Below are 24397 nucleotides of genomic sequence, written 5' to 3' on the forward strand. Positions count from 1 at the left end.
ATGTATTTCATATTGTTCTTCATATTAATGTAATTCAGATGTCAGTTGGGGGCCGTTCTCTGGCCCCTTCAGGTGTAGGCAAAAATATTTCAAATCCTAATGATTCCCAGCCTTTAGAATTTCACAGCTTGGTTCAATATTCCTGCCAATTTCCAATACTTCTAAATTCTCCTTATTTCTTGCACCATGGGGAAGGACACTTAATGGCCCAAGTCACCCAGCTGTCCATCACCCCACATGATATGTGTATGTTCCTGTAAGAACATAACACCTCCCAAGGAGACCAAATACTTGAGGAGGAACCGTTTCCAGGAGAAATGAGGGGTTTTTACCTCAGACATTAATAGTTTCAGCTGTCCTTAGGTTAAATATGTCCTTAGGTTAACCATTTCTCTAATTTCGACACCAACTTTAAACAAAATGGCATCAGATGACAGAGGAGGGGGGCAATGAATATTGCATGCCAGGTGGCAAGGAGAAATACTTTCAGAGGCCTCTTGAGGTGAGCCTTTAGGATTGAGTGTGATTTGTCAAGCCAAGAGGGGATTCCAGGAAAAGAGGCTTCCAAGCTTGAGCAAATGGACATAAGAACCTCCTCTTCCAGACCTCTTTTTTTACGCTCTGGAAAAACCTGTTTGAAGCCACCACAAAACAAAGGATAAAAGTATCCTGTTAGTGCAAGGACAGAGGATTAAATGATCTTTAGTCGGACTGAAACACAAGCTGTGCCAATAAACAAGTGACTAAATCCCCCTAGAACCCGACTTTCTCACCTGTTACATCAAGATGGTAATAGTACCTTAAGGCTCAAGCGACGATTAAACGAGACAATCCCTTACCCAATGCTTTCGCACACCGTAAACGCTCAACTAGCTAGGTACCAGCAATCATGAATGTAGCTGGAAAATCGAATTAAATGCTCAACGCCGGCTAGGATCTATTTCTCCAGTATGGAGAGTGAACTCGTCTGCGACCAAACACCGTGGGAGGAAAATATTCAACGTACTCCCTTTAACAGTCCAGGTACATACAGTGCCACAAAACCGAGAGGACCGAGGCAGCAGAAATCACGAGCGGGTTTAGATGCTCTGGTTTCGTGAACTGCGACAGGCGAGAAACAGGTGACGCAACCCGCCCAGGGCTCCGCGGAGAACTGCCGGGCGCAGCACTCCGCAACCCCGGGGAGCCGCGGCGCAGCAGCCGCGCGCGACGCGGGACCCAGCACCCCGCGGGCAGTCGACCCCGCCCGCGGCCGAGCCCCGCCCCCGGGGGTCACCGACCGCGACGGCGTGGTCGTGACGTCACTTCCTGTCGCCGGCGCGCACGTGGGAGGAAGTGCCGGTGCCCGCGGCCCGCCGCTCTTGCTTGTCTCTCCGGTTACGTTCGTCCGCCGGCCGGGCCGCCGCCTCCAACTGGGCAGCTGCAATGGGAGTCCCCGCTTTCTTTCGGTGGCTCAGCCGCAAGTACCCGTCCATCATTGTCAACTGCGTGGAAGAGAAGGTGAGGAGGCGCCTGACGGTCTCCCGGCTGCGGCCTGGCGCTCCGGCGTGTCTAGGCCGCGGCCCTCGGCGCTCACCGCCTGCCCGGAGGGCATCGCGCTGGGTCCGTCGCCGCCCGCTCGGCCCCGCGGGCTGGGGTGGCCCGACCCACTGCTGGGCGGCGGTACACGGAGTCCGGGCCGGGAAAAGCGGGCGGGGCGAGGGCCAACCCGGTACAAACTCGCTTGAGGGCTGTACCTCCCTCGCCCGCTTTTTCCGGGACCAGAAGGCCCCGCCCACGGCTTTGTTTCCTCCAGGCCCCGCGCGGTCGGGTTTCGGAAGACTTAAGTCTGTGGAGCTCCTCCCGGCCGCTCCGCTGACTTACCCGAATTAGGGTTGCAGAGGCTGCCCTGGCCCTTAACAGCCTTGAAAGCAGTACCCGGCGGCGAGCTTCGCGCGGTTGCCTGTCCGTGCCGGAGGGGTTTTCTCGCAGTGGGAGAGGCCGTTTCTTGCTGTAGTTAACATCTTACGGCGAAAGCAGCCCCGCAGAAACGTCTAGGACGAGAGGAGTCTAGGTGCCCTGCTGTCGGACAGGACAGCCTGCTTGCTGAAATGTTCGGAATTCCTGGATGCGCTCTAAGAATACTCTTTCTGTTGTTAATGCATGTGTAGACTTTTGCCCATTCTTCGGTTTTGCATTTATCGCTTCCGTGTTTCCAATCCGAGTTCGGTTTTGTACTCTTAGTTATTAGAATTTTTTGATTGTGAGGGTTCCAGCGCACATCCTGCCTCCCACCCCTTCGTTTTTGAAGGAAGTACCCAGCCGTCACTGTGAACACTTGTTTTTTTTTTGTTAAAGCTGGTGAGATTTTGATTTTTGCTTATTTGCTATACAAGGAGGAATCGAAAGCCTTGTGATGGCATTCCCAGTATTCCTCGTGCTTTTAATAAAGAGAAACTCTTTATCTGAATGCTCATTTCTTTTGTTTTTGAAAACATATCAAACTTTATTACATCTTGTAATAATAATGAGATCTTACATCTCATTTCCATTTTTACTTTCTTCGTGATAACCACTTCTGTTTTGGTTCTGTCTCTGAATAGCATGTTTATGCCTGATTTACTGGTTTTGGATCTAGCTATGGAATTCCAGCTATGATAGAAGAGGATTTAGTCACTTATGCAACCTCCCCTCCATCCTCCTAATAATAGTACATCACTATCTTTATTTCTGCGAAGGGTAAAATTGATAATATGCCTTTTATTTTTTTTATTGTATCTCCTATATAAAGAATACCTGACTTTTCACTGTCAAAGCTTAGGTATTAGCTTTTCTACTCCAGCTGCGGTTACTCTTCACCCAACTTGTCAGCTACACTTTTCCCTTGTTGGCATCAAAAATTAAATTGTCAGGCACAGTGTTGGTGACACTGGTTCGTTTTAAAAGCCAAAAAATTTAGGGGCATCTGGGTGCCTCAGTCAGTTAAGTGTCTGATTTTGGCCCAGGTTGTGATCATGGGGGCCTGGGATCAAGCCCTGCGTGAAGATCCATGCTCTTCAAGGAGTCTGCTTGTCCCTCTGCCCTTTCCTCCACTTGTAATGTCTGTCTCTCGCTCCCTAATAAATAAAACCTTTAAAAAAAAAAAAAGCAGGAAAAAATCAAATGATATTCTCAGTTATCGTTACAATTCTGATTCACGTTATGTGCTACTTTTGTCTTTTTCTTAGTGTTGGTTTTCTCTTTTCCACTTTACATGGTTTCCCATCCAAACTCCCTGTTGTCTCAGGTATTCTATCAAGGGTACTTTCACCTTGGAGACTGCTTCTTGAAGTTTTTTGTTTTTGTTTTTTTTTTCTGTTCCTGTCAAACCTGGTTATTTAGGCTTGCTGAAAAGCTGCTGCTTGAGGTTTCTAACAATTCTTTCCGTTCAGTTGGACGGACTGTGATCATCTTTTTTTTGGTTTAATCCTTGGTTTTTACTTTCAGAGGAGTTTTTAAAAGTGCTATGTGGGATGTGAGCTTTCTGGGTCCATTCTAGCCTTGTAAACATGAATGATCATTAGCTAAGCGTAGTTTGAGTTTGAAAATACATTTAACCAACACATTTATTTATTTATTTATTTTTTAAATTTTTATTTATTTATGATAGTCACAGAGAGAGAGAGAGGCAGAGACACAGGCAGAGGGAGAAGCAGGCTCCATGCAGGGAGCCCGATGTGGGACTCGATCCTGGGTCTCCAGGATCACAACCCAGGCTGAAGGCAGCGCTAAACCGCTGAGCTACCAGGGCTGCCCTATGTTTTCATTTTCATTCAGTAACAAATACTTTCTTGTAGACTCTGACTTCTTTGGCCCATTGGTTATTTATAACTGTTACTTAATTTTCAAATATGGGGGATTTTAGACATTCTTTTGTTACTGATTTCTAATATAGTTCATTTTCAGAGGACGTACTTCGGATAATTTGAATCTTTTTAAAGTTTACCTGATTTGTTTTATGGTCCAGAGTATGATGTTGGTAAATGTAATATTGCATTAAGAGATATAAATTTTGTTGTTGAGTGTTGTATAAACCCTATGTTAGTTGATAGAACATGGAAGACTTGAACACTTAGTGATTTTGTTTCTTTGTCCTTTCTTTGTATTTACTAATAAGGGTGTGGATATTTGTTACATATTATTATTTGGATTCATCTGTTTCAGTTCTGTTGGTTTTTGCTTCCTAGCATTTTGTAGGTCTTGTATAAGTTACATAAATGCTTAGAATTTTTATGTTTTCTTGAAGAGTATGCTCCTTTGTCATTATAAAATTAACATTTTGAAGGGGCACGTGAGTCACCCAGGTTGAGCATCTGACTTGGTTTTGGCTCGGGTTGTAATGTTAAGTCATGGGATCAAGCCTTGCATCCAGTTGGCTCTGTGCTCAGCATGGAGTCTGCTTGGAATTCTGTCTCTCCCTCACTCACTCTCTCTCAAATAAATAAAATATTTTTAAAGAATTATTTTTTTAATCAATGGCTTCCCAGTCCCTTTGCTCTGAAATCTGCTTTGTTCAATATTGAGATAGTCAGATCTTCTGATTCTAGGGTATCATGGCCTATTTCCATTCTTTTAGTATTTTCGTGTTTATATATTTAAAGTGTTTTCATAGGTAGCATACAATTGGGTCTTGTTTTTTTATACTGTTTGATGATCTCTTGTCTTTTTTATTGTGGCAAAATATGCATAACGAAAAGTTTGCCGTTTTTAAGTGTAGAATTCAGTGACGTTAAGTAACATTCATAGTACTGTGAAACCATTACTATTATTTGTTTCTAAAACTTTTTCCTCATCCCAGACTCCACCCATTGAACAATAATTCTCTCTTTTCCCTCATCTCCTACTTTTTCTGTCTTATGGATTTGCCTATTTTAGGTACCTAATATAAGTGGAATCATACATGTGTGATTTTCTGGCTGATTTATCACCTAGCATGCTTTCAAGACTTATCCATGTTTGTATGTATCAGAATTTCATCCCCTTTTAAGGCTAATACTATCCCATTGTATGTATATATCACATTTTGTTTGGACACTTGGGTTATTTTTACCTTTTGACTATGTGAATAATGCTGCTGTGAACCTCGGTGTACAATTACTTGCATCTATATCATTGCTTAGGTTATATACCTATGAGTGGTCCCTGCTTTCAGTTCTTTGGAATATGTACTTATGAGTGGAATTGCTGGACTTTGTGATAATTCTGTTTACCTTTCTGAGGAATTGCCAACTGTTTTCCTAATCTCTGCCTTGTAAGCAGGGCATTTAGGACATTTGCCTTTCAGGTGAGTATTGGTATGGTTAGATTTAAGTTTATTTACATTATATATAATCTGTAGTAATATTTTCAGTCACATCTGTTTCCATTTTCCAATTCTTTTGCATGGAGTATTATGATTTCCATTTATCTCTTCTTTTGACCTTTTATTTTTATTTTTATTTTTTTAAATTTTTATTTATTTATGATAGTCACACACAGAGAGAGAGGCAGAGACATAGGCAGAGGGAGAAGCAGGCTCCATGCACTGGGAGCCCGACGTGGGATTCGATCCCGGGTCTCCAGGATCGCGCCCCGGGCCAAAGGCAGGCGCTAAACTGCTGCACCACCCAGGGATCCTTTCTTTTGACCTTTTAAACTACTTTTTGTTCATTCGAGGATTACTTTCTTTGCTTTGTATCTTTGGCTTATATAGTCCTCTCTTTGTTAGCTTTCTATTAAGAAAAATGCCTTAAACTCTAAAGAACTAGTGCTTTTTGTGTTACACTGCACTGCTCCCTACAGTCTCTGTCCTCTGGTTATTTCTGTGTGAGAGCTGAAAACAAGGCAGAGTGTTGACTTTTTTAAATAATTTTTTTTTAATTTTTATTTATTTATGATAGTCACACAGAGAGAGAGAGAGAGAGGCAGAGAGACACAGGCAGAGGGAGAAGCAGGCTCCATGCACCGGGAGCCCGACGTGGGATTCGATCCAGGGTCTCCCGGATTGCGCCCTGGGCCAAAGGCAGGCGCCAAACCGCTGCGCCACCCAGGGATCCCGAGTGTTGACTTTTTTGACCTCAGCTGGGAGTGTGAATGTTGGTGGACTCAGATTTTTCACTGCTCTGATCATGTTTGTGAATTACTGTGAGGGTGCTGCAGACACTGATTTGGGGGCTACCAAAATATTTCTAGTAAGTAGGTGAATTATTGACTGTGGAATTCATGAATAATGAAGATCAGTGGCATATATGTCACACAGGGTAGTTGTGTGAATTAAATCAATTAATACAAGTTAAGTGCTTCAAACATTGCTTTACTTTACATAGACACTTGATATTTCAGAACTTCATCACTTAATTAAGTTTCAGGAGTTTGTATATCCAAGTAAAAGTGGGGATATATTTGTGTCTAACTCTTGGTAACATTGTGGTAGTATTAGTGCTCTGTTTTTATGTAGTGAAAAACAGGTTTCCTACCCTGCTATTTTTCCCTTTCTTGTATTTGATTACTCTTTTATGCCAGGCACTATTCTAAGGGCAGGAAGGACAGTACCATACAAGGAGGCTCTTGGTCCCTGATTCTGCATTCAGTTTTGATCAGTGTAATATTTTGGGGGGAGATGGTTACTATATTTTTAGGTGGCTTTGTTGAGATATATGATTCATGTACCATACAGCTCACTCATTTAAAGTCTATAATTCGGTGGTTTTTTATATATTCAAGGATGTGGGCAACCATCACCACAGTCAGCTTTAGAATATTTTCATCACCGCACAAAGAAACCTATACCCTGTGGCAACCAACCCACTATCCCTTGCCCGTGCTATCCCTGTCCATAAGCAACCACTAATTTACTTTCTGTCTCTGTAGATTTCTCTATTGTGACTTTTCTGTGAATTTAATCATATAGTCTGTGTTTTTCTCTGGCTGGCTTCTTTATGTTTTCAAGGTACATTCTTGTTGTAGCAGGCATCAGTACTTCATTCTTTTTATGGCTAAATAATGCTTCATTGTGTGGATATACCACATTTTGTTTATCCATTTGTGTGTTGATAGACTTTTGGGTTGTTTGCACCTTTTGACTGTTATGAGTAATGGTGCTACATTCATATAGGTTTCTGTGTGGGCATGTTTTCACTTCCTGGGTATATACCTAGAAGTGGAATTTCTCTATTACACGGGAACTCTGTATTTGATTATTTGAAGAACTGCCAGACTATTTTCCAAAGTGGCTGCAACATTTAAATTCCCACTAGCAGTGTTTAAGAGTTCTAGTTTCTTCACACTCTTGCTAACACTTGTTACCTGACTTTTTAATTTTAACCATCCTAGTGAGTGTGAAGTGGTATCTCATTGTAGTTTTGACTTGCATTTCCCTTAGGACTAAATTATACTGAGCATCTTTTTTCATGTGCTTATTGCCAATTTGTTTATCTTTTTTGGAGAAATGTCTATTCATATTCTTTGCCTGTTTTTTTTTTTAAAGATTTTATTTATTCATGAGAGACATAGAGAGTGGGGCAGAGACATAGGCAGATGGAGAAGCAGGCTCCCTATGGTGGGGAGCCTGATGTGAAACTCCATCCCAGGACTCCCAAGGACTCCAGGATCACGACTTGAGCCAAAGACAGATGACTTGAGCCAAAGGCAGACAGAGGCTCAACCACTTACGTGCCCCTGCCTGTTTTTTTATTTTATTTTATTTTATTTTATTTTATTTTATTTTATTTTATTTTATTTTATTTTATTTTATTTTATTTTATTTTATTTTATTTTATGACTTTGTTTATTCATTCATGAGAGACACAGAGAGAGACAGGGAGAGAGAGAGAGAGAGAAAGAGCGAGCCCATGCTGGGAGCCAGATGTGGGACTCAATTCCACTCAATTCCGGGACTCCAGGATCACGCCCTGGGCCAAAGGCAGGCTCTAACCCGCTGAGCCATCCAGGGATCCCCCCGCTGCCTGTTTTTAAATTGGGTTGTCCTTTTATTGAACAGTAAGAGTTTTTATAATGTAAATATTCTGAATACAAGCCCTTTAAAAGATACGTGACTTGTAAATTTTTTCCCCTATTTTTGATTGTCTTTCCACTTTTTCTTTTTTTTTTTTTTTAAGATTTATTTATTTATTCATTCATGATAGAGACAGAGAGAAAGAGAGAGAGAGAGAGAGAGAGAGAGAGAGAGGCAGAAGACACAGGCAGAGGGACAAGCAGGCTCCATGCGGAACCTGATCCCGGGACTCAAGGATCGCGCCCTGGGCTAAAGGCAGGCGCTAAACCACTGAGCCACCCAGGAATCCCCATCTTTCCACTTTCTTGGCAGTGTCCTGTGAAGCATGAAGTTCTTAATTTTAATAAAATCTAATTTATATTTTTTCTTTAGTTGCTTGTGCTTTTGGTGTCACAGCTAAGAATCCAACATCATGAAGATTTATGCCTGTGTTTTCTCCTGAGCGTTGTATACTGTTAGCTCTTAAATTTGGGTGCATGATTCATTTTGAGTAAACTTTTGCATATGATGTGAGGTTAGGGTCCAACTTCATTTAGTGTGTGGCTTCTCAATTGTTACAGCACTATTTGTTGGAAACTGTTCTTTCCTAATTGAATGGTCTTGACACCCTTATGAAAAATCAGTTGACTATAAGCGTATGGGTTTATTTCTGGTATCTCATTTCTATTCTTTTGATATATGTATTTGTCCTTGTACCAGTACCATACTGTCTTGATTACCATTGCTTTGCAGTAAGTTTTGAAATCAGGGAGTATAAGTCCTCCAGTGTATTCTTTTCTGAGGATTATTTTGTATGTTCTGATTTCCTTGTGATTCCATATGAATTTTACAATCTACTTCAGTGTATAGATTTTACATTTCTTTGATTAATTTTAGTTCTGGTTTTTGGGTACTGTCATGAGTGGAATTGTTTTCTTATTTTTGAATTGTTCACTGCAAGTGTATAGAAATTAAAATTTTTTAAAATATTGATCTTGTATCTTACAACCTTGTCAAACTCATATTCTAATAGTCTTTTAGTGGATTCCTTGGGATTTTCTGTATACAAGATGACATCATGCAAATACAGTTTTACTTCCTCCTTTCCAATATAGATGCTTTTTATTTCCTTCTCTTGCTGAATTGCCCTGGGTAGAACCTCCATGACAATTTAGAACAGAAATGGCAAAGGATAGACATCTTTGTCTTATTTTGGCCTTAAAGGAAAACCATCTACTTCAGCACCATTAAGTATGATGTTAATTGGGTTTTTTTGTTGAGGGGTTGTGTGGTTATTTGGTTTTTGTTTTTATCATGAAAGTGTGTTGGATTTTTTCAAATGCTTTTTCTACATCTATTGATATGGTCATGTGATTTTTGTCTTTCTATTCATGTGATGTATTGTATTAATTGATTTTTTGTGTGTGTGTTAAACCAACTTTGCATTGCTAGGATAAATCCCACTTGGTCATGCTGTATAATTCTTTTCATGTATTGCCGGATTCAGTCTGCTGGTATTTTGTTGAGGATTTTTACATCCGTATGCATAAGAGAGTCTGTAGTTTTGTTTTCTTTTGACATCTTTGTCTAGTTCTGATTATCATGCTAATATTGGCCTCATAAAATGTGTTGGAAAGTGTTCCCCCTTTTTTGGGAAAAATTGAAGAATTGATGTTAATTCTTCTTTGCATGTTTGGTAGAATTTAGTGGGGAAAAACCATTTTAGGCTTGGGGTTTTCTTTGTGGATAGCTTTTTTTGTTACTGGTTTATGCCTCGTATAGGTTTATTCAGATTATTTCTTTGTCAGTTCTCTAGTTTGTCTTTCTGTTAATTTGTATATTTCATCTAAGTTATCTTTAATTTGTTGGTGTAGTAGTATTCATGATCCTTTTTGTTTCTATAAAGTTGACAGTATTGCCCTCTCCTTTGTTTTTGATTCTAATAACTTGAATCTTCCCTTTTCTAGGTCAAACTGACTAAAGGTTTGTTGATCTTTTGAAGGAATCAATTTTTGATCTCATATGTTTTTTTCTCTTTATTTTATTATTTTCTATTTTATTACTTTTTCCTCTGTTATTTCTTCTGCTGGGTTTGGGTTTAATTTGCTATTTTTCTACTGTCTTAAGGTGTATACATGCATGCACAGTTCTTATTTTTTTAATTTTTAAATTTTTTTAAAAGACTTTATTCATGAGAGACACACAGAGAGAGGCAAGGACACAGGCAGAGGGAGAAGAAGGTTCCATGCAGGGAGCCCGATGTGGGACGTGATGTTTGTGAGCCCAATGTTTGGTCTCCTGGAAAATGTTCCATATGCAATTGAGAATGTATATTCTGTTATTGGAGAGATTGTTCTATAGAAGTCTGTTAGATCTCTTGGTTGATAGTGTTTTTTATGTCTCCTATCTGCTTACTAATCTTCAGTCTAGTTTTACTCATTAATAGAGGTGGAGTATTGAAGCCTCTACCTATTACTGTTGAATTTTTTCATTTCTGTCATTTATTAAAAGCATTGTGCATCTAAAAATTATTTTACAGCAGCTTTTTTTTTGTTCAAGTATAACTAGCAACTATTGCTATTTAGGTGTACACAGTATTAGTTTCAGGTGTACAGTATGATTCAACAATTCTATACATTAGTGCGCATCAGGATAAATGCATTCTAAATCTCCTTTATACATTTGAGCCATCCCCTCACTCCTCTCCCCTCTGGCCATTACCAGTTTGTTCTCTGTATGTAAGAGTCTGTTTTTGTCTTGTGTCTTTTGTTTTGTTTCTAAAACTCCTCCTATGAGTGAAATCATATGGTACTTATCTTTCAGTGTCTGTTTCACTTGACATTATATCCTATAGGTCCATCATGTTGAAAATGGCAAGATCTCATTCCTTTTAATGGCTGAGTAATATCCCAGGGTGTGTGTGTGTGTGTGTGTGTGTGTGTGTGAGTGTGTGTGTATGTACCACACCTTATCCATTCATCTCTGGATGGACATTTGGGTCACTTCCATATCTTGGCTATTATAAGTAATGCTGCAGTAAACATAGGGATACGCATCTTTCTGTTTTTTTTTTTTTTTTATTTATGATAGTCATCAGAGAGAGAGAGAGGCAGAGACATAGGCAGAGGGAGAAGCAGGCTCCATGCACCGGGAGCCCGACGTGGGATTCGATCCCGGGTCTCCAGGATCGCGCCCTGGGCCAAAGGCAGGCGCCAAACTACTGCGCCACCCAGGGATCCCGGATACGCATCTTTTTGAATTAGTGTTTCTGCTTTGTGTCAGTACCTTGTAGTGGAATTAACTGGATTATATGGTAATTCTGTTTTTAATTTTTTGAGAAACCTCCATACAGTTTTCCACAGTGGCTGCACCAATTTGCATTCACCAGCAGTACACAAGGATTGCTTTTACTTCACATCATGACCAAAACTTGTTATTTCTTGTGTTGTTGATTTTAGACATTCTTACAGCTATGGAATATCTCATTGTGGTTTTGATTTGCATTTTTCTGGTGATTCGTAGTGTTGAGCATCTTTTCCTGTGTCTGTTTGCCATTTGTATGTCTTCTTTGGAAAAGTATCTATTCAGGTCCTTTTCCCATTTGAAAATTGGATTATTGGGATCCCTAGGTGGCGCAGCGGTTTAGCGCCTGCCTTTGGCCCAGGGCGCGATCCTGGAGACCCGGGATCGAATCCCACGTTGGGCTCCCGGTGCATGGAGCCTGCTTCTCCCTCTGCCTGTGTCTCTGCCTCTCTCTCTCTCTCTCTCTCTCTCGCTCTCGCTCTCTGTGTGTGACTATCATTAAAAAAAAAAATTGGATTATTTGTGTTTTTTTTTTGTGTTGAGTTGTCTAAGTTCTTTATATGTTTTGGATATTAACCCCTTATAGGACAGATCATTTGAAAATATCTTCTATAGTAGGTTGTCCTTTTGTTTTTGTTGATGTTTTTCCTTCACTGTGCAAGTGCAAACATTTATTTTGATATAATCCCAGTAATTTAATTTTGTTTACCTTGCCTACCGGGCCTATCTAGAAAACTATTTCTGTAGCCAGTGTCAAAGAATTATTGCAGTGTTTTCTTTTAGGAGTTTTATGGTTTCAGATCTCACATTTAGGTCCTTTGTTAATCCATTTTGAGTTTATTTTTGTGCATAGTGTAACAAAGTGGTTCCAGTTTCATTTTTCATTTTTTTTTAAAATTTATTTATGGTAGTCACAGAGAGAGAGAGAGAGAGAGGCAGAGACATAGGCAGAGGGAGAAGCAGGCTCCATGCACCGGGAGCCCGACATGGGATTTGATCCCGGGTCTCCAGGATCGCGCCCCGGGCCAAAGGCAGGCGCCAAACCGCTGCGCCACCCAGGGATCCCCTCATTTTTCATTTTTTATATGCAGCTGTCCAGTTTTCCCAACACCATTTGTTGAAGAGACTGTCTTTTCCCCATTATTTATTCTTGCCTTCTTTGTCATAGATTAATTGACCATATATGCATGGGTTTACTTCTGGACTCTATCTTGTTCCACTGATCTGTCTTTTTTTGTGAGCCAATACCATACTCTTTTGATCACTGCAGCTTTGTAGTACATCTTGAAACCTGGGATTGTGATACTTGAAGTCTTGTTCTATATCAAAATTGCTTTGGCTATTTGGAGTCTTTTGTGATTGCATACACACTTTAGCATTACTTGTTCTGAAGTGGTGTTGGTATTTTGATAGGGATTGCATTAAATCTTGTAGATTGCTTTGGATACTTATGGGCATTTTAGCAATATTGGTTTTCTCAGTCCATGAGCATAGAATATTTGTGTCATCTTCAGTTTCTTAAGTGTTTTGTAGATTTAATTTTATTTTTTAAAGATTTTATTTATTTATTCATAAGAGACACAGAGAGGCAGAGACAGAGGAAGAAGCAGGCTCCATGCAGGGAGCCCAGTGTGGGACTTGATCCCAGGATCCCAGGATCACATCCTGAGCTGAAGGCAGACACTCAACCACTGAGCCACTCAGGCATCCCTGTTTTATAGTTTTTAGAACACAGTTCTTTCACCTTCTTGGTTAAGTTTATTCCTAGGGACTTTACTTTTTTGGGTGCACCTGTAAATGAGGGTTTTTTTTTTTTTTTAATTCCTCATTCAGCTACTTCATTATTTGTGTATAGAAATGCAGTGGGGAAAAAAAGAAATGCAGTGGATTTCTGTATATTAATTTTGTATCCTGTGGCTCTACTGAATTCATTTATCAATTCTAGTAGGTTTTTTTTTTTTTTTTTTGGTGGAGTATGTAGGGTTTTGTATGTATAGTATCATATCATCTGCAAATAGTAATAGTTTTACTTCTTCCTTACCAATGTGGATGTCTTTTATTTTTCTTGTCTGATAGCTCTGGCTAGGACTTCCAGTGTCATGTTGAATAAAAGTGTTACGAGTGGACATCTTGTCTTGTTCCTGATCTTAGAAGAAAAGCTTTCAGGCTTTCATGGTTGACTATGTTGTGACATTTATTTTTTATTTTTTAAAAATTTATTTATTTGAGGCGGGAAGGGCAGAGAGAGTGAGAGAGAATCCCAAGCAGCCTCCCCATTGAGCTCAGAGCCCAATGCAGAGCTTGGTCTCAAGACCTGGAGATCATGACGAGCCAAAATTAAGAATCGGACACTTAACCCCCTGAGCAACCCAGGCACCCTCATATGTTGTGTGGAGATGTATTCTCTTTAAATCTATACTGTTGGGTGGTTTTTCTTTTTTTTATCATGAATAGGTGTTATGCTTTATTAGGTTCTTTTTCTGCATCTATTGAAATGATAGTATGATTTATATCTTTTCTCTTGTTAATGTGATATATTGATTGATGAATAGGAGTATGAATTCGAATTATGAATTCATGAATTATGAATAAATCCCATTTGATCATGGTGAATGAGTTTTTAGATGTATTCTTGGGTTCAGCGTGCTAATATTTTGTTGAGGATATTTGCATCTATGTTCATCAGAGATATTGGCCTGTAGTATTATTTTTGGTAGTGCTTTTATCTGCTTTTGGTATCAGGGTAATGCTGGCCTCCTGGAATAATTTCCCTCCTCTTCTATGTTTTGGAATAGTTTGAGAAGTATAGGTGTTAACTCTCCTTTAAATATGGGGGGGGGGGGAATCCCTGGGTGGCGCAGCGGTTTGGCACCTGCCTTTGGCCCAGGGCGCGATCCTGGGGACCCGAGATCGAGTCCCACGTCGGGCTCCTGGTGCATGGAGCCTGCTTCTCCCTCTGCCTGTGTCTCTGCCTCTCTCTTTCTCTGTGTGTGACTATCATAAATAAAAATTAAAAAAAAAATATGGGGGGGGGATAAGTATGGGGGGAAGGAAGAGGCACAGGGAGAGGAGAGAGAATCTTAAGCAAACTCCATGCCCAGCGCAGATCTCAAAACCCTGAGATCATGACCTAAGCCGAAATCAAGAGTTGAACACTTGACCAACTGAGCCACCCAGTGATTCAGTTTCATTGCTAGTAATCAGTCTGTTTAGGGAACGCCTGGGTAGCTCAGTGGTTGAGCATCTGCCTTTGACATCTGCCTTTGGCTTGGGTCGTGATCCCAGGGTCCAGGGATCCCCTACAGGGAGGCTGCTTCTCCTCTGCCTATGCCTCTGCCTCTCTGTGTCTTTCATGAATAAATTAATGAAATCTTAAAAAAAAAAAAAAATCAGTCTGTTCAAATTTTCTATTTCTTCCACATTCAGTTCTGGCAGTTTATGTGTTTCTACAAATTTACCAATTTCTTCTGGGTTGTGCAATTTGTCAGGATAAAAGTTTTCACTATTCTCTATAATCCTGTGTATGTGATGTTGGTTATTATTTTTCCTTCCTCATTTCTGTTTTTATTTATTTGGTCCTCTCTTTTTTTCTTGGTGAGTCTGGCTTACCGTTTATCGCTTTTATCAAAGAACCTGCTCCTGGATTTATTGATCTGTTCTATTGGTTTTTTTTAGTTTGTTTCATTTCTTCCTGCTTTAATCTTTATCATTTCCTTTCTTGCGCTGACTTTGAAGAGCTTCATATATCTTGATACTCTGTTATCAGGTGCATGTATGTTTTTAATCATTAGACTTATTTAGTGGGTTGGTCATATTATTAAAAAATAACTATTTCTGGTACTTCTTTGTTTTAAAGTATATTTTGTCTGATATTGGTATAATAATTCTAGCTTTTTTGTGGTTGCTGTTGCATTGTTTTCCTGTCAATTTACTTTTACTTTCTATATTTGTGTCACAAACATGTCCCCTGTATTCAACGAATAGTTGGATCTTTTTTTTAAATCATAGTTTAATCTTTTTTTTCAACCTTTGATTTTTTATTGGATTTTTAATCCATTTACATTTGATATATCTTTTAAAAGATTTATTTATTCATGAGAGAGAAGGAGAGGCAGAGACATAGGCATAGGGTGGAGGAGGCTCTGCAGGGAGCCCGATGCGGAACTCTATCCCAGATCCAGGGATCACGCCATGAGCCAAAGGCAGATGAAGGTGGCTCAACTGCTGAGCCACCCAGGCATCCCCACATTTAATGTTGATGATTTATATCTGCTGTTAATTTTCTGTTCTCTGTATGTATTTTATAATGTAGAACTTTAATTTCATTGCTGACCTTTTTTTCACTATATGTCTTTGAGTGTTTTTTTGAGTGGTTGCTCTAGGGTTTACCAAATACTGTTGACTCCTGAGCAGCATGGGGGTTAGAGTTACTGACCCCCACACAGTTTAAAATCTGCCTATAAACTTTTGATTCCCCAACACTTAACTACTCATAGCCTACTCTTGACTGGAAGCTTTATTGATAACCTAGTCAACAAACACATAGTTTGTCTATATATTATATATCGTATTCTTACAGTAAAGTAAGCTAGAGGAAAAAATGTTAATAAAAAAAAACATAAGGAAGAGAAACACATTTACAGTAGGATACCTGTATTTGCTAAAAAAAAAAAAATCTGCATATATGTGGACCTGGCCCATGGACGGTGATAATTCTACAACTCAGGAGCAGCATCCACTAGGCAGGCCTTTGGGTAGCAGCAATAGCCTAGAAGCCCAGAGAAGCTGTACCAGCTACCTGCAGATGTACCACCAGCCTGTGGCCATCCACAACAGTGGCCACATGTGAGTGCGTTGGCATCTGGGACGCCAGAGGCCTGGGGCACAGTTGTGGGGAAGAGTTTATGCCCGGCCCAGGAGAGGCATTGAGGCCCAAGGCTGCTCCCTGTACAGCACCGTTCCTATCTTTTGGGTGGATTTCTTGGCTTGGGCCTGGCCTCTCTCCTGCCAGCCCTGGACACTCAGTCCAGCCACCTCATAATCATAAGCACATGTGGTGACCTGCAGCCCTACGTAGTCCTGGGGCTCCCTGAGGGCTGCTGACAGCCTTAGCTGGCCTCTTCTGCTACTCAGAGGGCAGCAGGTGGGACCTTTGCTTCAGACACCTTCAGTTTGGTCCCATGAAGACTCGGGTGGGCAGTTGTAAATAAATGTCTTAAGGCTTTTGCTGTCAGCTCTTAAAGATCCACGTATAAGTGGACTTGGGTAGTTCAAACCCATGTTGTTAAAGAATCAGCTCTACATCTTATCACCTTTAGATTCATATCTGCTTAGTTCCAATAAAATATAGAATCTATGCTGCCATATAACTTGATTCCCATTTTCACCTTTCAGTGGTATTGCTGTTACGCATATTGGATTTATTAATGTTACCCAACTGTGTGTTATAAATTACTACTTTAGCATCCATAGTAATTTTCTTAGCCCATGACAGCTTTGCTCCCACTCTCTCTGTGCCATTACTGAGAAACATGTTGCACTTATATTACATTGTGTCATAAACTGTAATACATTATATAGCATCATTTGATCCAATTGTTTTTAAAATCAATTAAGAAAATAAAGAATTAAAAAAATGCATATTTACCTTTATTGTGTTTATTTACTTTCAGCCTAAAGAACTTTTGGTAGTATTTTTTTAAGTTGGGTTTGCTGTCAACAAAATCTCTCAATTTTTGGTTATCTGGCAGTCTTTTTTCACCTTCCTTTTTTTTTTTTTTTTTTTTTTTTTTAATTTTAAGTAGGCTCTGCATCGACCATGGGGCTTGAATTCATAACGCTGAGATCAAGAGTCATGCTCTACCAACTGAGACAACCAGTGCCCCTTCACCTTCATTTTTGATCAGTAACTTTCCTCAGTATAAGATTTTCGGCTAACCATTTTTTCATTCAGCACTTTATATGTGTTATCCCGCTACCCTCTTGCTTCTGTTATTTCTGCTAGGAGCCAGCTACTAATCTCATGGAGATCCCCTTGTAAGTGACTCGTTCCTGTTGTTTCTTTTAAAGGTTTCTCATTGTCTTTTACATTCATCAGTTTAACTCTGACGTGTCCACCCGTGGTTCTCTTTATGTTTATCTTACATGGAGTTCTTGGAGCTTCCTGCATGTTTAGGCTATTGTTTTTCAATACATTTGGGAAGCCTTTTGGCTATTCTTTCCTTGAATTTCTTGTTTGTTTGTTTTCTTTCTTCCCTCTCCTTCCAGTAGATATTCCATTTATGTGTGTATGCGTGCATTTCATTGTGTCCCATATTCCTCTCGGGTTTTCTAATTTTTCCCCCCTTTGGGGCTTTTGTAATGTCTATTCATCTATCTGAGTTTTCTAATTCTTTCTTTTTATCTTTGTTGACATTCTCTATTTGAAACAGATTGTCCTCCTACTTTCCTTTATTTCCTTAGACATACTTCTTTTTAGTTCTGTGAACATGTAATAGCTACTTTAAAGTCTGTTCAGTATGACATTTGGTCACAGGCAGTCTTTGTTGCCTGTTTTTTTCCTGTTGTATGGCTTATCCTTTTCTGCTTTTCTGTATACCTAGTAGGTTTTTGTCGCTGCAGAGCATTTTAGGTAATATACTGTAGCACTGGGATCCCTGGGTGGCGCAGCGGTTTGGTGCCTGCCTTTGGCCCAGGGCGCGATCCTGGAGACCCGGGATTGAATCCCACGTCGGGCTCCCGGTGCATGGAGCCTGCTTCTCCCTCTGCCTGTGTCTCTGCCTCTCTCTCTATCTCTCTGTGACTTATCATAAATAAATAAAAAATAAATAAAAAAAATATATATACTGTAGCACTTCCCAGTACTGGTGTGCGACTCTCTCCCTTCTCATTCCAGGGCTTGTTATATGTTCCTAGTTTGGTTACTGGCTAGATTATTATAGTGAAATGTGTTTCTTTCCCGCTGTGTTAAGCCTTGATCTTGTCTTTAGGGAGGTACGGTTTGGGGTATGCCTATAGCCACCCTGAGATGACTATGGTACAGGTAGGGCTCTTTCCCACTTTCTTTGATCACACCTAGCAATTAAACTCCACTAATTATGGCCCATTGCTCTGTTGTTTTTAACAGTGCCTTGGGGTATAAATTTCTCTACAGGCTAATCCAGTCAAACTGGTTCCTTCCAGGGATTAGTTTCTGAGATTAATATTGGGTATTTGTTCCAACTTTTAAAGGGAGGGGGGGTTCCTCCAAGCTGTCTAACCTCCCGGATTCTCTCCTACAAACTAGCTGGCTCAAGGAAATCTAACTAGGGGAATCCAAAACTGAGTTCTGAGTTTGCTATTTGACTTCAACAGTGGGAACTTTCTTTGTAGAGGAACCTCAGGTAGGATTCACAATTTTTCTAGTGCTGCTGTTAAATACTAGGCAGGCTTAAACAGAAATGTGTCTACTTGGCCATTACTAACAGTAGTGGTTTCTGCCTCATGTTTGAAGAGACAGAGAGCCTTCTAACATTGACTAGAACAGTAGGTTGTGAAATTCATTTTGAGGGAGTTTACGTTAAAACCCGTGGAGTATATTTTTATACAGGCTCACTATCTGTTTGTGCTCTTTACTTTTTAAAATATCTTCTTTATCTTACTTGATTCCTTGGCACTTTTATCACAAATAGGATAATTTCTCAAACTGCCTATTTGGGATATATATGCCTGCTTTTCCATGAAGTAGAGGAGGAGTGGGCTTCCCGCTGGGCATAGCTACCTTTACTGCCAGCCTTCTGGGTAGGTGTGCTCCTTGTTCCTCTGGGAAACTGCCAAGCAGCTGGGGTACTATGCTACCTTTCCTCCTCAAGCCTCCTGTCTTGCTTCATCCCTGGGGAGCCTGAGTGGCAAGGGAGGGAGGATGCAGAGGGCTGACCCTCCTGGGTTAGTGCTGCTGGTGCTGCTGGATCATCCAGAGGCTGTCCCTGAGTCCCCCCCCCCTTTTTTTTTTAAAGAGATTATTTATTTATTCATGAGAGACACACACACAGAGAGGCAGAGACATAGGCAGAGAGAGAAGCAGGCTCCATGCTGGGAGCCCGATGTGGGACTTGATCCCAGTACTCCAGGATCACGCCCCTGGGCCAAAGGCAGGTGCTCAACCACTAAGCCACCCAGGCGTCCCTGTCCCTGAGTCCCTTTCTGGGCCTGGAGCCCTCTTGTGTTTTCACACTTCTTGGCAGGAGAGCTCCTCTGCATGTTTTAGGCTGACAGATGTACTAGTTTTCCACATTTCCAGGTACCCCTTATGATTTCTCAGCCACAGCGGATTCTGGTTTTCTATCACATATTCACAGTTGTAGGTATTTGTTTGTTATTGTGGTTTGGGTTAGAAAGGAACAGCTGCAGTGTATGCTCAGTCTATCATTTGGAAAATTCAGAAGAGGGGATCCCTGGGTGGCGCAGTGGTTTGGCGCCTGCCTTTGGCCCAGGGCGCGATCCTGGAGACCCGGGATCAAATCCCACGTCGGGCTCCCGGTGCATGGAGCCTGCTTCTCCCTCTGCCTATGTCTCTGCCTCTCTCTCTCTCTCTCTTTCTCTCTCTCTCTCTCTCTTTCTCTGTGTGTGTGACTATCATAAAAAATTAAATATTTTAAAAAATTCAGAAGATAATCCAAAGGTATTTGAAATGAATTGGTTTTGGGGTTCAGAATAGCTCTCCTTTTTTCTGCCCTTTGATTGATAAAGAACTCTCTTTAAGCCAGTGAGAGACATCTGGGCATTCTCTTTGGCAAGGCTCTTGAGGGGACTGAGTATCAAAATCTACTCTTTATTGAACATCAAAATCTACTCTTGAAGAAAGAAACTCTAAATTTATATAATTTGTATGTTGAATATATCTACAGTAATTCTGAGAGGAAAATATATTCACAATCAGTTTGGAAATGCCTGGAATGCTCCCCCCCCCCAAAAAAAAAAAACTAGCACCCCCCCCTCCCCCACGCATCCTGACCCCTCATGCCTCCCTGCTCCATGCTACACTTTCTAGGTAGTGTAAATAGAAATTCTCATGCAGGTACACTCAGCATTCATTGAGGAGCTGCAGTATGCCTAGTGGTGTACTATGGACTAAGGGCAGAGGTTAGCAAGCTAATGACCTCCTGTTTTTGTCCATAAGTTATATCGGAACACAGTCATACCCATTCATAGCCATATTGTTTATGGCTGCTTTCCTGCTATAAAAGCAGGTATGAGTTGATGCAACTGATATCATATGGCAACAAATTAAAATATTTTTTACCCGACTTCCTGGGCAGCATAAAGACATGAGTCTTGGTTCTTCTGAGTGTGGTGTCTTGCTTTGTGCAGAGAAAGGAAAGTGTGGACTTTGGAGTATAGAGGTTAGATGGAGAGGCAGAGAGCCTCTTGCCTTCTTAGAATTTGTTTTTGATTCTTGGGGGGAGAGCTTTTCAGGTTGTCTTCTTTTTCAGTAGATACCACCAAAATTGACCTCTTGCTTTCCGTATGCTTTTTATCCTATTCACTGCTTCTGATCAAGCCCCCTTTCCCTGGTAACACAAGCATATTTGTACAGAGCATTCTCTGAAAGCTGCTTCCCTGTTCTGCCCTTAAATACCTGATACTCTTTTCTCCCAATCATAAATGTACATTGAAATGCTGTCTCATTTCTTTCCCTCTCTCAGAGATGATAACCATGGTCATGAAACCATTCCTTAGCTTTTTCTCCGTGCTTTCACTGTGTATATTCTCAGCCCTGAATGATACTGTTATTATTTTGTCTGTTTTATAACTTACTGTAAGTAGTATGTGTTCTTCTGAAGCTGGTGGTGTTTGGTTTTGTTTGTTGTTTGTCTGGTTTTGGCTCAGCAATATATTTGTGACCGTCCTACACTAGTTCTTTGACTGACTTGTGTCTGGCATTCTGGTATATGGACATGCACAGTTTATTAATACATTTTGTGGGCTCCTTTTTTCCCCCTAGTTAAGTTGACCTTTCATTTTTATTTATTTTAATAGTCTTACTGAGATGTAATTGATATGCCATAAAGTTCACCTGTTACGACGCCTGGGTAGTCACCCAGTCAGTGGTTGAGTGTCTGCCTTCAGCCCAGGGCATGATCCTGGAGTCCCAGGATTGAGTCCCACCTCGGGCTCCCTGCATGGAGCCTGCTTCTCTCTCTGCCTATGTGTCTGCCTCTCTTGCTCTGTGTCTCTCATGAATGAATAAATAAAATCTAAAAAAAAAAAGTTCACCTGTTTAAAGTGTACAATTCAGTGGCTTGTATACAGTTGTACAATAGTCACCATTACCTAATTTTAGAACATTTTTTATCACTCCCAAAAGAAATGTTGTACCTATTTGTATTCATATCCTATCTCCCTTACTCCTGCCCCCAGTTTGAAACTCATCTGTTTATCTGTATGGATTTATCTATTCTGGATTTTTCATATAAATGGGATCTTCTGTGGGTTTTTTGTGACTGGCTTTCATTTAGAATGTTTTTGAGGCTCATCCATGGGTATATGATAGCTTTTGGGTTCACAGTTTTTTGCTGTTACAAATGATGCTTTATATGCTATATGCTTTATGTGTGTTAGGGAACTTTTTTTAATGACTTACAAACAGTAAAAATTTGATCTTCTAACCATTCACTGAAGTTCTGGTAGGTAATATTCATTACAAAAATAAAATCGAGGGGCACCTGGATGGCTTAGTCATTAATGTTTGTACCTTTGGCTGGGGTCATGATCCCAGGGTCCTGGGATGGAGCCCCATGTCCAGCACCCTATTCATCGGGCAGTCCATTTCTGCCTCTCCCTCTGCCCCTATATCAACTTTGTGTGTGTGCACAAGCACATATATGCTCTTTCTCTCTCTCTTAAAGAAATAAAATCTTAAAAAAAGGAAAAACAACCTAGGGATACCTGGGTGGCTCAGTCAGTTAAGTGTCTGCCTTCCACTCAGGTCATGATCTGAGGGTCCTAGGATCAAGACCCACATCCAGCTTCCTGCTTAGCAGGGAGCCTGCCTCCTTCTCCCTCTGCCTCTCCTCCTGGCTTATGCATGCACCTGTGCAGTCTATCCCCCTCCCCCCAGTAGATAAATAAAATCATTGTTTAAAAATGCAACTGAGGGATCCCTGGGTGGCGCAGCGGTTTGGCGCCTGCCTTTGGCCCAGGGTGCGATCCTGGAGACCCGGGATCGAATCCCACGTCGGGCTCTCGGTGCATGGAGCCTGCTTCTCCCTCTGCCTGTGTCTCTGCCTCTCTCTCTCTCTGTATGACTATCATAAAAAAAAAAAAAAATTAAAAAAAATAAAAATGCAACCGAAAATACAGTTGAGTGCCTCCAGTATTGAGTAAGGCATAGTCCTTATCTTTTTAAGAACTTGAAATGTATTTGGGCTAAAACGACAAATTATAAAGTCATGGAAGTGCTACAAGTGAATAAGCACAATTCTGAAGAAATGCAGGAAAAGGAGCAGTTTTCTGAGATATGTGTACAAAGAGTTATAAAATGAATGACATTTGATCTCAGTCTCTAGACTATAGAAAATTCATAAGGTTTCAGGAAGTGGGTGTTGGCAGGAAAGCAGGAGAAACAGTCTGTAGGGGCATTGGGAGGCGGAAGAGAGTTTTCCAGGAACTTGGAAGAGACGGGATGATGTATGGTGGCTAATAAGGGTTCAGGCTGATTGGTCTTTACCTGGGAAGCATTGAAAAAATTAGAAAGGTTAAGATGTAGCCATGTTTGTATTTTATTTTTTTAAATATTTTATTCATGAGAGGGACAGAGATGCAGAAACATAGGCAGAGGGAGAAGGAGGCTCCCCATCCCTGATGTAGGACTCGATTCCAGAACCCTGAAATCACGACTTGAGCCAAAGGCAGATGTTCAGCCACTGAGCCACTCAGGTGCCCCCACATTTGTATTTTAGAAAGAAAACTCTTGACCGCATGTGGGGTTGGCTGGAGACAGGAGAGTCTAGGGGTGGGGCAGTCCACATGAGGGCTGTCCCCATCCTTGAGGTGAGTGATGATACAGTGATGGTCATGGCAATGGGCTGAGAGGAAATGGAGAGACCTTTTTCAGATTATCTGACTTAACCGATAATGGGTGGGGGCACAGGGAAGAATTCTAAGATGACTCCCAGGGTTTCTCACTTGGACAGCTGAATGCTTTGAGAATTCGATAAATAACCCTCACATAGTTGAGATTAACTTGTGTCAGAAGCTCTCCACTTTCCACAGGTAAAATATCTGTGTCAGTTTGCTTTAAGGAGTAAAGTAGCTTCCTGTCATTTAAAGATGACTTAAAGTGTTTCATTTCCAATTCAGAAGTGAAACAGGTTCATACTGAGCCTCGAAGATGTTAATTTTAGACTTGAACAAACTATTATCATCTACTTCCTCATAGCCAAAAGAATGCAATGGTGTAAAGATTCCTGTTGATGCCAGTAAACCAAATCCAAATGATGTGGAGTTTGATAATCTATATTTGGATATGAATGGAATCATCCATCCCTGTACTCATCCTGAAGACAAGTACGTAACCCATTTTTGTTACTGATAGCAGACGTTACAGAGGAGTACTGTATCCTGTTATGTTGTTTGTTTGTCCTTGTAGACCAGCACCAAAAAATGAGGATGAAATGATGGTTGCAATTTTTGAGTACATTGACAGACTTTTCAATATTGTAAGACCAAGACGACTTCTCTACATGGCAATAGATGGAGTGGTAAGTGCTAAAAAAGTTAACTTAGAATCCTCTGTTTTTGTTTTTGCTGTGTTCTGAGTGTCTTGAGTGCAAGTCAGCTAAATAACAAAAAATGTCGACTTTGGTGACCTTGAGAGAGGCAGACTGATCATTCATTCATTCATTCATTCATTCATTTCTTGTACCTTTTTTGTGCCGGATACTGTGAGCTACTGAGGATAATGGTGACCGCCCTTTCTTTTGAAGGCTTACCACTAATGGGACAGAGATAAATGAACAAGTTTAGTTATTTGTGGGCTTTATAGGTACTAGATAACACATGCAGGGTGCTGAGGGAAGAGAATCAGTACTACTAAGGGAGTTAGGAGATAGGAGGTAATTTTTG

The 24397-nt window shown here is 40.7% G+C and overlaps 1 protein-coding gene across 1 annotated transcript in view; it reads left to right on the plus strand.

The window, feature by feature from the left end:
* Positions 1–1293: 1293 nt before the first annotated feature.
* Positions 1294–24397, plus strand: part of XRN2 (5'-3' exoribonuclease 2) — an 85820-nt gene continuing 62716 nt past the window's right edge. Inside the window, exons 1-3 of the mRNA XM_041732712.1 lie at positions 1294–1500; positions 23712–23839; positions 23922–24033. Of these exons, the coding sequence (XP_041588646.1) occupies positions 1426–1500; positions 23712–23839; positions 23922–24033 (315 nt within the window). The 5' untranslated portion in view covers positions 1294–1425. The remainder of the gene's footprint in view (positions 1501–23711; positions 23840–23921; positions 24034–24397) is intronic.

This window comes from Vulpes lagopus, chromosome 18, assembly GCF_018345385.1.
Source record: "Vulpes lagopus strain Blue_001 chromosome 18, ASM1834538v1, whole genome shotgun sequence".
Classification (NCBI taxonomy): domain Eukaryota; kingdom Metazoa; phylum Chordata; class Mammalia; order Carnivora; family Canidae; genus Vulpes; species Vulpes lagopus.